General features: G+C 35.7%; 1 protein-coding gene across 1 annotated transcript in view; it reads right to left on the reverse strand.

The window, feature by feature from the left end:
- LOC136028086 (uncharacterized) overlaps positions 1-14565 on the reverse strand; it is a 55851-nt gene continuing 41286 nt past the window's right edge. The window contains exon 6 of the mRNA XM_065705703.1: positions 1-372. Within this exon, the coding sequence (XP_065561775.1) occupies positions 177-372 (196 nt within the window). The 3' untranslated portion in view covers positions 1-176. The remainder of the gene's footprint in view (positions 373-14565) is intronic.

The following is a 14565-nucleotide window of genomic DNA, read 5'->3' on the forward strand; positions in this document are numbered from 1 at the left end:
GTCAAGTAACTTTGTCCAGAGGCCTGAAATGACAATAAGCAAAATTTTAAGTCATTGTTTTCCATTTATCTAAGAATATAAGAAAGGGGATCTTTTGAGCAATAATAGGGGGAAGTCTTTTCTACTCGACTGCAGGCTTAAAGACAAATATAATAAGATCAATATGAATATCACCATTAACTAGCTATAAGAAAGGATAAAAAATGGAGGACATACTGTTCTGATCTCGTAGGACCGTGAAGCAGAGGATCATATTTTTCGTAAATTGGTGTTTCATCTTCTTGGTTGTCTGGTGACTCAAGATTGCCAGTGGATAGTAAATCAACAGTACTGGACATTGGCAACACTGCTCCTTCAGGCTCATTGTGAGATCTAAAAAGAATATGGTGTATGTTTACGCGAGGTTATAAATAAAAAACAAAAAGAGAAAAAACAAGGGTTAAGCGGAAAGATACGATCAGAAAAGTTGCAGAAAATGTGGACTTCTGTTGACAACCCCCAAGGCATATTTCCACAACGAAGGGTTAGGTATCTGTTTAGCAAGATTGTTACCTTGCTAATTTTTCAGCAAATACACCCTTAGCCTTTCCACAAAAAAAAGTTAACTTAAAGGCCAAAATCTTACTTTTCCTCATTAATGGGTCTTTTTTACTCGATTTCATCTTTTTTGAAACATAAGGAATTTCGGCGATCGATAAAACTAATGTAGAGCTGATAGACAAATGCATTTGGAGTAGGACATGGGTTCTTAAATAGCGGGGACAAGCGGAAGTACCATTTACAATCAGTACTCTTGGAATAAGACAGAACACATCACAACAAGACTAGTAAGACTAACCGGGGCTTGCCTACTGTGGGGTCATATCTGTGGAGCAACAAATGCAACAATGCCTATCGGATCGAGCCTATCTGGTTTTCGTTCCAATGACAAGTTTTAAAAACCATCCTTTCGCAGATTTTTCAAATATACAACTAGGACAGTAACTCCTAGTTCCCGTGAATTTTCATTAATATGGGTCAGGCCTCTGCTAAATATCCTGACAATAATAGCTACCAGGTGCCGTCATGGTGGATCAGGTAAGAATTCTGAATTGGACACTTACTATTACAATATTTCCCACCAGGTTTGACTGAGATTCGACAGCCTCTTCTGGTATATGTACTGATGATAAGGAATTAGAAATGTAACTAAAAATATGTATTTTTTATTTGAATTATTCAAAAAAAAATATTCCCCCAAAAAATGTTTTTCAAAACCTAATAGGGTGGGGGCAAAAAAACCTATGGGACACATACAGCAAATGAGCGTGCTTCACAATCCATTTCGGAAATGGAAATGACGTCACAGATTACAGAATAAGTCAGCTATCTTATTCAAAAACTAGCTGTTGGGGTGGCACTTCGCCCCCCCCCCCCGCGCGCGTAAGTCGTAACGCACCATATTTGTTATGCGCCATTGTAGTTGTGTCCCTGTGTCCCACCTGTGAATATAGATAGATATATATGTTTTTAACTACGTAAAACTTACGAATATACAGCATTCTTCGCTGCCCCATTGTCTGTGCATATAAATAGATTGTCAGGTTTACCGACTCTTGAACATGCAACATATAACTGTCCATGGGAGTTTCTTTTTTAGTTTTTCTTTTTTTAGTTTTGCAGCTTTTTTAGTTTTTTTTGGATTTTTTTTTCTTTTTAGTTTTTTACCTTTTTAATTTTTTTTCCTTTTTTTCAAGTTTTTTTCTTTTTAGGTTTTTTCTTTTTTTTAGCTTTTTTCGCGCCATATTAGTTACGCGCCATTGTAGGTGTGTCCCTATGTCCCACCTGTGAATATAGATATATATATATATATATATATATATATACTAGCTGTTGGGGTGGCGCTTCGCGCAACCCCAACACCTAGTTGGTGGGGGCGCTTCGCGCCCCCCCCAAGCCCCCCCGTTCGCGTAAGTCGTTACGCGCCATAATAGTTACGCGCCATTGTAGTTGTGTCCCTATGTCCCACCTGTGAATATAGATATATATATATATATATATATATATATATATATATATATATATATATATATATATATATATATATATATATATATATATATATATATATATATATATATATATATATATATATATATATATATATATATATATATATATGGTTTTAACTACGTAAAACTTGCGAATATACAACATTCTTTGCTGTCCCATTGTCTTTGCATATAAATAGATTGTCAGGTTTACCGACTCTTGAACATGCAACATATAATGGTCCATGGGAAAACAATCTGTATTCAGATCTATACCTCATGATTCTAATGATTGCCCTTGAGCTTTGTTGATGGTGATTGCTAATCGACCATTCCCTGTCCCGGTGTCCCGGTCGTCATTTATATCCCCCTGTTTCCCCCGGTGTCCCCGTTGTAGTTGTGTCCCTGTGTCCCGGTCGTCATTTATATTCCCTGTGTCCCGGTCGTCATTTGTATCCCGGTGTCCCGGTCTGTATATACATTCGTTTTTTAGTTTTGTTTTTCTCCTTTATTTTTTTCCTTTTTTTTTCTTTTTTAGTTTATTTAGATTTTTAGATTTTTTAGTTTTTTTATTAGTTTTTAGTTTTTTTTTCTTTTTAGTTTTTTTTTGTAGTTTTTACCTTCTTTTTAGTTTTGTTAGTTTTTTTTTACTTATGTCCTGGTCGTCATTTATACTCCCTGTGTCCCGGTGCTTTGTTGATTGCTAATCGAACATTCCTTTTGTCCTGGTCGCTTTCTCTTTGAGTGTCGTCATTTATTTTTTTCTTTTTTAGTTCTTTTAGTTTTTACCTTTTTTAGTTTTTTTTAGTTTTTTAGATGAAAATTTTTTTTAGTTTTTTCCTTTTTTTCTTTTTAGTTTTTTATTGGTTTTTACCTTTATTTTAGCTTATTTTTCAGTTTTTTCCTTTTTTTTAGTTTTTTTTATTTTTTATTTTTTTAGTTTTTTACCTTTTTTTTGTTTTTTTAGTTTTTTTTAGTTTTTTAGCTTTTTTACTTTTTTTATTAGTTTTTAGTTTTTTTTGTAGTTTTTGCCTTTTTTTAGTTTTTTCAGTTTTTTTTTTAGTTTTTTATTGGTTTTTACCTTTATTTTAGCTTATTTTTCAGTTTTTTCCTTTTTTTTAGTTTTTTTTAGTTTTTAGTTTTTTTAGTTTTTTACCTTTTTTTAGTTTTTTTAGTTTTTTTAGCTTTTTTATTTTTTTTATTAGTTTTTAGTTTTTTTTGTAGTTTTTGCCTTTTTTTAGTTTTTTTAGTTTTTTAGCTTTTTTATTAGTTTTTAGTTTTTTTTGTAGTTTTTGCCTTTTTTTAGTTTTTTTAGTTTTTTAGCTTTTTTATTTTTTTTATTAGTTTTTAGTTTTTTTTGTAGTTTTTGCCTTTTTTTAGTTTTTTCAGTTTTCAGTTTTGTCACCTGATCCAGTTTTTTCAGGTGACGTCACCTGATCCACGATCCACAGATCCACAGACAACTTATTTTTATATATATAGATATATATGTTTTTAACTACATAAGACTTAAGAATATACAACATTCTTCGCTGTCCCTTTGTCTATGCATATAAATAGATTGTCAGGTTTACCGACTCTTGAACATTCAGCATATAATTGTCCATGGGCAAAACAATCCGTATTCAGATCTATACCTCATTATTCTAATGATTGCCCTTGAGCTTTGTTGATGATGATTGCTAATCGAACATTCCCTGTGTCCCGGTCATCATTTAAATATCCCCCCTGTGCCCCCCGGCGTCCCCGTTGTAATTGTGTCCCTGTGTCCCAGTGGTCATTTATATTCCCTGTGTCCCAGTCGTTATTTGTGTCCCAGTGTCCCGGTCTGTAATTTCTCTTTGAGTGTCCCGGTCGTCACATCCTTATAATGACGTGAGTCGACAAACATGACATCAGTCGACACACAAACATGACGTCAGACAACAGACGCACACAGACAAACAACTTATATATATATATATATATATATATATATATATATAGAAGAGGATAACTGGCAAAGGGATGGGACACCCAGCTTCTTAGAATAAAAATAGTGCTTAAATTATCCATCAATTTTTGGGGATTCTCCGGCTAGAAACTGATCTCCCCGGAAACATGAAAATCAATGTCGCAAAATCAAAGGTTTTCATAACAACCAATATGAATGAACTCTTTATTTTATTTATTAATGTTTTTAACTACTAAATTACAAAAACTATAAATACACACAACCGCCCGGGGAAGGCTCAAACAGCCTGATGTTGGACGGCTGCAATTCTCTGATTCTGAACCTATTTAATTAAAAAAAAAATTAAAGAAGGACAAAACACTCACTAAATTACCCCTTAATACCAGAATTTACATAAATAAAGACTAACCATAATAAGAAAAAAAATTATCTCCCCAAACCCAACAAATGTTTTTATAAATTTACTTTAAATGACCCAATATGTTCCGCCTCCCTAATGCTAGATGGGATATCATTCCAAATAACCGGACCTAAATATCTAATTCCAAAAGCTGCACGTGTGGTGTCTCGGTACTCAACAATAAAATTATCCGCCTCTCTAGTCTCATACCTGTGGAGTGAACGATTTACTCGAAAAAAATTGGTAAAAACTAGAGGACATACATCATTGCAACATCGATACGCAAAAACAGCAGCTTGATAATCTCGAATCTGACCAATGTTAGCACTCGTAATTTCTTAAAACATGACGCGGTATCATTCACATTTTCTACATAATTCCCAAGAAGACGTACTGTTTTATTTTGTAGGATCTGCACTCTTTTAAAATTTGCATAGAAATTACTAGAGCAAAGGACACAACCATAAGAAATATAAGGCGCAACAATGGTGTGATATAATAATAAAAGAACTGATAATAGTAAAATATGCTTTAATCGAAGATAGTTCTTCCAAGATAGATTACAATCAAGCTGGAATCCCAAATAACGCACTTCATGCACCTGTGACAAAAGCCTACCGTTAAATATATCTTTTTATCAACACATGGAGGCTTACCAACTCTCCTATAAATCACAAAATTAGTTTTATTAACGTTCACTGACAAAAGGCTCAAACTTGTAAATACAAAAAATGCCTTTAATACCCTATTTACTTTCAACAACAAATCATCGACAGATCGACTAGACACAGTTAAAGTAGTATCATCCACAAAAGTCGTAATACAACACTCAAGTAAGTAGAAACGCATTGAATGAACATACACAACATACAGAAGTGGTCCCAAAACAGATCCCTGAGGAACACCACATCTCACTTGAAAAGGAGAAGAAAACACATCATTTAATACAACTTGAATAGATCTACCACTTAGAAAACTATGAAACCACTTCAGAATATTAAAATCCACTGTATCGAATGCTTTTCTAAAATCGATAAAAATAGTCAAAGGGATTTCACCACGTACAAAGCATTTATTTACAGTATCACAAAGGGAATACACTGCGTCCGACGTCGAGTGACCTTTCCTAAAGCAAAACTGGTTTTCACTTAACATCCCCGTTTTCATAAGGTGATCATAAAGCCTTTTATGCACAATTTTTTCAAATATTTTTGAAAACAAGGGTAGGATTGATATGGGTCTATAATTTTCAATTTCTAGCATAGAACCACCTTTGTGAAGGGGGATTACTTTTGCCTTTTTAAGCGCATCAGGGAATATACCGGTTTGGAGGGAAAGATTGCTTATATGGACTAGACATGGCATTAAATAACACATCACTGACAAAAAGTTTTCAGATCAATGCCGTCTGTCCCTGCTGAATTCAATTTATTCAGTTTTATTCAAAAAGAAAAGAAAACACATAACAACAATAATAATAAAGATCCTAGAAGCGAACTTGTTAAGGACCAAAACAAAAAAAAAATTGAAAATGAAGAAGAGAGAGAAAAAAAAAAACAAAAAAAAACAAGGGTAATTAAAGCAAATTGAATAAACAGGTAGAGAAATATAATATCAAGATTTTAGTACATTGTTATATAGCGTCCGAAAACTTGTGGATAGCTCGACACTGGAGGGTATTAAATTCTATTGAATTATAGATTTATAAATTGGGGATCACTGGGCGGAACTAGAGGTACACCTGGGGACAATGAAGGAACGGTTGGATGAATGGAGACAGTGGCCTTCAGAATTATTACTATTAAAATAAGATAATAAGTGGGGAGGAAGATTTTTATGGTAAGCGGAGTATGCAAGGGATAGATTTAATTTGTTGATGATTTGTTCAAAAGGGATAATACCAAATCGGAGTACAAGTTCTTGGTGGTATATAGTCGTGGCAACCGAAAAACTGCTTTGACGGCACGGTTTTGAGCAGATTTTAATTTATTGGTAACTGAAGGATAAGTATTGCCCCATACAGATCCGCAGTATGAGATATATGGGTAAATAAAAGAATAATAAAGGGTGACAAGGATATCGGGAGGAAGAAAATGTTTCACACGATTAATCATACTTACCTGTCGCAAAATTATGGCTCTGATATAGGACACATGTGTTGCAAATGATAGGCAGGAGTCTATGTGGACACCAAGAAACTTAGCAACTTCGACCTGCGGGAGGAGATTGGTAGAATATTTTAGGCCAAGTGCTGGCTGAGCTTCATTTTTTTTGTAAGGGGTTTGAAATAATACCACCTGACTTTTCTTGCTGTTAATGGTCATGCAGTTAACGAGACACCACTCCTGTACTCTATTCAGAAGGGTTTGAGTAGAGGTGACGACGGATGGTAAATTAGGACCGGTGATGAAAAAGTTGCTATCGTCAGCAAAAAGTACTGGGTGTACTGATGGACCCAGGTCCATAATCAAATCATTAATATAAAGGAGAAAAAGTATTGGACCAAGAACAGAGCCCTGTGGGACGCCCCTCCGGACAGGTAGGGATGTGAAGTCACCCCGCCCAGTCTCATACTCTGTACTCTACCAGAGAGATAAGAGCCGAACCATGAGAAAGGAACTCCGCGAATCCCTAGGTTATTGAGTTTACTTAATAAAACACTGTGATCAACCATGTCCAAGGCCTTTGAAAAATCCAGAAATAAGCCCAATACAGTATTTTTAAGGTCAAGTTGGGAACGTATAAACTGTGTGGCGTCTATTAGTGCATGAGCAGTTGGAAATTTGGCACGGAAGCCATATTGATGAGGAGAAATCAACGAATCTGATGAATGATTCCCAAATACAAAGGGAGAAAGACGTCGGAATATAATTCTCTCGGGCACCTTAGATATAACTGGGAGAAGTGAGATTGGACGATAATTGCTTATCTCGGACGGATCGCCTTTTTTATGAATCGGGATAACAATTGCTGATTTAAATATTTCTGGGAAGACTACATTGGTCATAGACAGTTTTGCTATGTGCACAATAGGTTCACAAATATAGGAAGATACGGTCCTAAGAAGCTTATTACTTATGCCAAAGAAGTCAGGTGTACTACTATTAGAGAGAGATTCGATAACTTGAAGCACCTCTTTGCGATCAGTTGGAGAGAAAAACATGGATCTGGGATTCTTGCTAGAGTGTACTGACTGTGAGAAGGAACAGGAGTTAGCATTTGGAATATTAGTGAAATAATTATTAAAAGCATCCGGTACTGAAATTGGGTCAATTAATTTGCCACTGATGTCCTTAAGGTTAATAGGAACAGATCTTGAATTCCTTTTTTTGAAAGAATTTCATTTATTGTAGACCAAATTTTTTGCAAGTTCCCTTTGCAGTGAGAGATTTTTGAATAATAATAATTTTTCCTTGCTTCCCAGATGAGTTTGGTATATACGTTTTTGTATTTTTTATAATTAGTCAGGTCAATAACGCTACTGGTTTTGCAAGCTAACTTATATAGGTCATTTTTTCGGTATGAAGAGATTATCAGGCTATTTGACATCCAGGGGCGTATATGGGTAGTTTTTCGGTTTGATTTACGAACTGGAAAGGTTGAACTGATAAGATCACTCAATCCCTGTGTAAAACTACTTGTGGCTGAATTAACATCCTGACAATCCAAAGTCTTGGACCAGTCGAAGGATTTCAAACAATCCGTGAACCGGTTAATATTCACAGTATTTTATATTCTATTAGACGTAGGGGTATTAGTTCTACGGGGTTGAGTAGCTGATAGGGAGGGTAAGGAAAGTTAAATTGGAAAGTGATCTGATATGTCAGAAAATATTATTTTGGAGGAGAGGTGGTTTCCCAGGGAAGTGGATACAAAAATGTTATCAATTAAAGTAGCGCTAGATCTCATGGGATCAACTCTGGTAGGAAAAAGGATTGTGGGATGAAGACCACTTGAGGTAAATGTTTCAAAGAAGGTATCACAATCATTGTTATTGCTAACATTTAATAAATTACAATTGAAGTCCCCAAAAACCATTGCCTTCTTTTGTGGTAAATTAATAAAACTAGAAAAATCATCAAACAGATTACAAAAGAAAGGTGTCGGAAATGAGGCTGGTTTATAAAATAACGAAAAAATAAAAGAATTCTCGTCCATACTTATGTCGACAATTATTGAATAAATGCATCTATTATTTATAGGTTGCGAGAACAAGAATTCACAGTCTAATAGTCTGGTGAATTTTAGACTAGATCGGATGTAAAGAGAAATGCCGCCCGAGGACTTAATTAAATTTCTTTCAATATGAATAGCTTGAAAGCCAGTGAGGGAAAATTCATTAGTATCATCAATTTCTGAAAGCCACGTCTCCGTTATTCCAATTACGTCGAAAGGGCAGTAACCATTTGTTAAAATTAAATCTTTAAAAGTAGCCCACTTATCCCGTATGCTTCTGATATTAAAGTAAATTACATTAAGTTTGGTCTCTTCCATTAGCTTAGGTTTCACATTTTTCACAAAATCAAAAGTGTCGAGATATTTACAGTTAATTTGGTTTAAAGGGCTATCGGGGCTAGCTAAGGTGTTGGTGGAAAGATTATTTTTGTCATCGTAATAATTAAAAACAACATTATTGCACAGTGATAAATTAGTAAGAAACGTAAAATCTTGTAAAGTACTTGTACTTGTGTTTGTTTGACTGTTCATTTCTTAAGCAGTAGTTTATGTGCTTCTGGACATTTATACGATTAACAGGGGTGGTCGGAGGAGCCACAGAGAGCACATTTCATGACAAGTTGACACGGGTTTTCTTTGGAGTTCTGGTGGTCACCAGCGCATTTAGAGCATATCGCTGAAACTTTACAGTTATTTGCAGTATGGCCGTAGCACTGGGTAGGCAAAAAGTTGTACTCAGTTATGGGTAGACGCTTGTAACCAATAACATGGGGATTCTCAGTGGCATACTTTAGGTGGTCACGTGACTCAAACTTTAATCGAAAAGACCTCGTACTTCCTAACTGAACAACCTCTGTACAGTTATTAGCGAGATCGCATAGGTCACTTTTAGATGTTCCGTCAGGCACTTGGCGTACTATACCGAAAAAGGCAGGACTCTCAACTTTAGCATTAATGGATTGGGCTGCTTTGCTTAATCCATCTGCCAAAGTATTGGCGGCACCCTTGTCCGACAGAACTACTTGCCATGCATCCTTCCTAGGCCTCAAAACAACTATGCTTGAACTGACACCCCCACAAGCTTTATCCAGGAAATCTTTTTGAGCGTCAGGATTATTCAATTTTTTTAATGGATTTTTCACAAAAACTGAATAGGACGGTTTTGCGGGTGGGGGAGGTTTCATTTCAGGAATAGTTTGCACGTTTACATTCCATGTAGAGTTCATTAACCTTTCGAGTTAACGTAGCTGTTGTCTCCCCTGGCACACATGGGACCTGATCTGGCTCGAAAATCAGATCTTTTTCTCGTCACAAAGATCAAAGGCTCGAACCATATCGCTTACATTATCAGTCACTTTGGGGCGCTCAGTCACCCTAGTAATAGCGGCGTCAGCCCACAAAATCTTCTTTGCTTCAATTAACATCTCTCCTTTGTAAAAATCGCAAGCAATTTTTACGATATTATCAGCTGAACAACCTGCATTTTTAGCCCGTGAAACGAAATTCAACACGGGATTCAAGACAAGTCTTTCACCTGGCATCATCCGGTGAAATGACCAAAGTCATCAAAATTCGTGGGCGGGGCCACAACAGTTGTCACTAAGGGCAATAGTAAATCAGGTAGCAATATTCACAAGATGTATATTCACAAGTTGCGTACACAGTAAAAGGAATATTTCAGTCAAATTGTCTATCTGCTCTACAAATTGCAAATGTCTGTTGCGTCTGTAAGCATAAAAAAGGACCTAGGCCTTGTGAAATGTTGCAGCAACTGTGACCCCGGCTCATGGTTGTAGACCAACAGAATGGACAGTACTGTTAGGATTGGGCTCGAATCCTCTGAATCAGGCATAATAGGGCTAGCAGTGAATTCCTATCAAACTGAAAATTGATTTTGATAAGTGTTTTCATTGAGATCAGATAGATCAGTCTTATGGGTGCACATGACAATAATTCAGCCACTCTCTCATATGCAAAGATCCCATCAGGCACGGACATCCCAGCACAAAATTGTACTTGTTGGCCAGGTTTTGTTGAAAGAATTTTACCAGCCAACCTAGTAATTAGGAATCTGAAATGCGATGTTGATGCTTCCCCCCCCCCAGAGAGAGTAAATCGGGACCAGCCTATAAAACAACCAATTACGATCTTAGCTAATATTTTCCACCAAGTTTGAAATGAATCCAGTCAAAAATTTAGGAATCGCACCTTCTTCTCCGTCCCAAAAGATTATGTCAGTGATTACTCGGTCGATACACTTATTACACTTATTTTTTCCATATTATGCTAATTAAAGAGCAGTGTCTACGACGTCATGACAGCTTGTGAATTTTTTGTCTTTTGAGCACTGATATCATCACATTTCTTTTTTCCCCACAATTTTATAGTCTTTGTACGACGCTCAGTTGCCCTCCAATCACTTTTGACTATCAAAAAAGGCACAAGCCCTCTCAATTTCCAATTGAATGAGCCTTTTCTGAAGTTTCCAAGACAACTCCTTTGATACAAAGTGCACTGGTCTAAAACCGAAAATAGAATAAAATAATAATAATATGCCCACATCCCTCTTTACTTAGGCAGTGCTATTGCGCTGCCTATGAATACCAATAGAAATGATCATCAAGCAACTGCAGAACTTTTATTTCAATTAATCAAAATGAACCTTTGTGCAGTTTTTTTTCAAGCGAAAGTAAAGATCAACATTAAAACGGACAGAAACTATTACGGATACGAGGAGGGTCACCCTCTCCTCAATATCACGATCTTTACGCTAAAGTTTGTTTTTGGTTCCAGTTATTTAAGAATGACTCCTGAATCACAAAGGCCGTTTTATTTGAATAATAAGCTCTTTTAATAGTTCCGAAAGAAACTTTAGTGTAAAGAGCAAGGTATTGAAGAGAGTGCAACGCTCTCAAGGTTCTAAAACCATTCGCTTAAGTGTACTATATTTATCCTGCACATATTTTATATGGGCAGCTTGATTAGTTCTTGCTTGTATCAGCGTAAACGAAAACACGAATACTGAAAGCAATACTGATTCATATCAATCTGATCAATGCTGATTGATAATAATATCAATAGATCAAGTTCAATATAGTTTATTTCCTTTTACTGAATTTGCAGCTAAATTAGAAACATGAATTTTAAATTTTAACACAAAGGTGTGCATGTTGCACCTTGTTTGAAACAAATACAGGCAAGAGTTTTCAATGTGTATGATATGAGAACCAATGTAACGGAATTAAAGAAGACTATTTCAGACACACTTGAATTTTGTATATGCATCGTTTCCAACAATATCGGTTAAAATATACGCCATGGGATTCTTATTAATGTGACATTGTTGCATATATCTTGTGGGAAACTTACAGAGAGTTAGGAAGTAAAACCTGCGTTTAATGCCCATTTATCTGCTTTATTCTGTAAATAAAAAAAGAAAACGAGAAACGAGACAAAATTGAGCCTAAAAAAGACAAATTAACCAAAATTCATTTTAGAAAACATTTTTTCCAATTGAAGTAAAGAGAGAAGTTTAGGTTAAAACGAATTCTTATTCGTTATTCCAATTCTTATTCGCTAAGCTATGCAAGGTAGAAATGAGGAAGTTTGTAAAAGACAGCAGAATTCACAAGCGCTATAAACCATAAGAATAGATACACGATATAAAATAAAAAAAATATATAAAGTAAAAAGAAAATGAATAACTGAAAACTAACATTATGGTGTAATAATGCACAAGACCCAAAGGCCTGAGCAGCCGACCTTTGTGGATCGGATCTTAATGAATTTTTATATTTAGAAGGACATCATGACTCAGAGCTCTTATTTTAAATCCTGACCGGCATTAAGCCTCTGATTTTCCTTTTAAATCAATCTATTGATTCTTAGAATTTTGTTAGACCTCATACCATATGAGCTCTTGGCTCTTAGCTCTTCTTGCCTCGTCACAAGTGCCATATGAGCTCTTAGCTCTTGTTCTATATAGATGTTTGTTTTTGTTTGAAATAATTAATATAAATGTAAATTATAGGGATTTTCAAGCTTTTTTCATCCCAGACAAACGTGCCAAGTTTAATTTATAGTGTAGGTGTCATTCCAAAAAAGAAAACCTTGTCATGCCTTTCTAGCTAAAAATAAAAATGTTTATTTAGATCCACTTTTACTTGTTAGCTATATAGAACGTATGCCTGCGGGGCTGGTTACCTCTCCTCCCCAAAATAATTACTTCAACCTTGTGTCCTTACACTTTGTTCTCTGATTTGTCTATCTTGTTGTTTTTTCAGCTTATCCAAAAATATTTTTTCAATTTTTTCTCCCTTGTAAAATTTACAATGTGTTATTACCAGCTTGTGAATTATTGCAGCTGACACTATACCTTTCTTAGGTTTTCTTTTGATATTGGTTATTTTAATCATGATACAATATTCAACGTACTTGGGCCTAACAGTTTACTGATTAGCCAATTATATAATATCAAATAGATTCATCTCCACTTCATGAAATATAAGCAGGGTTGTAGCTCTAGCATTTTTATGGGGTGGAAGGTGCAAGAGGGGTCCACATCTGGAGAGTTCGGGGGAATGGGCTATATAATGATTTTTCTCCAAATTATTGGGAAGGGCAACTGTCCCCTTTCCACCCTCAAACGATGCCCCTGAATATATGTACAGATAATAACCTACACAGGATTTTATTCCGAAGGGGGGCTTATTTAGAAAGGCGGACACTAAAGCCAAGATGGTTGCAAATCGCATTTGTTTAAGAACCAAATGAACAAGCTCACTTGGTTTTACAATATCCGTTTTCAGCTCATAAAATAGTCTAGAATAATAGAGGTATTATTGAATGGACTTTATTCTACCTAAAACTCATTATCTATACTCCAGTCTATAAACTGGCCCTAAAAAAAACATTGCCTTGGATAGCTCCCAGGGCATGTACGTAAGATCTTCTTTCGACAGCAGGGGGCGTCGGATTTGGAAAAATCTGAGAGACATTTTACATTAAAAATGTTAGAAAAACTCTGTAAGGAATGTATATTTTGTCAATCTAGATTGACCCCAAACCTTTAGTTTATTTTACTACTCTAATTCCACTTGCCACTCATTCTATCATTCCTCTGTAAATTGGGCTGAAGTGTTTCTAAGCATCCACGCAAGATTTTCAGTCAATGTGAAAGGGGTCAGACACATTTGGGAAACTAAAAAGACAATTGTTTTAAGTTTTGGAATTTGATGAGCAATAAAAAAAGAAGTTATCTCTAGCTAAATATTCAACCCAATCCAAAACTTTATTAAGAGAGATTCTGCTTACCGATAAGTTTGCCTTCACATAGACTGCGATTCCTCTTCTCGGGTCATCTTGCAAGTTTGTAAATAGAAAATATCCAGCAAATCCAATGTGGGCATCGTCCAAAGGGTTATTTGTATTCTTCGGCTTAATTTCAGCTACACAAAACACATCATAATCATTTTTTGCTGCTAAGATCCGTAACTCCGTTAGTTTATTTGGCAAGGAGTCTACGTTTCTGCTCAGCACTTGAAGAAACTTAGAGCGATGAATTTTAATGTTTTGTACTAGATCACTTGGGCTGCTATCACTTATTTCACTAGCTGTTTGGGCATCTTCATAACTTGTGGATACCGTATCCCTTTCCGAATCTGTATATCTGTTGTCACTACAGTCTAAATATTTTTAACTATCGGATCTATTTACACTAGTGGGGAAGGGAAAGTTCCCAACCCCGCTCACTGCTGGTTTTTTGGGACAATGCAACTCTTACCGATAACAAGGTCTTTTTCACCATTTTGCAGCCGGTCCTTTAATTCTTTCCCGAGCTTCGTTAACTTCTCTCTGTCCTCCCTGCCTATATCACTTCGGTATTGAATCGTCTCCTTTTTCAAAAAGGAGATTCTAGTGATTTCCTTTTTTCATCATCATGTTGGGGACGGTAAATATCACTGGCGCTATTCTTTGTGGCTGTTGTCCGGCAACGATCTGGTTAT

Source organism: Artemia franciscana, chromosome 6 (genome assembly GCF_032884065.1).
Source record: "Artemia franciscana chromosome 6, ASM3288406v1, whole genome shotgun sequence".
NCBI classification, from domain to species: Eukaryota; Metazoa; Arthropoda; class Branchiopoda; order Anostraca; family Artemiidae; genus Artemia; species Artemia franciscana.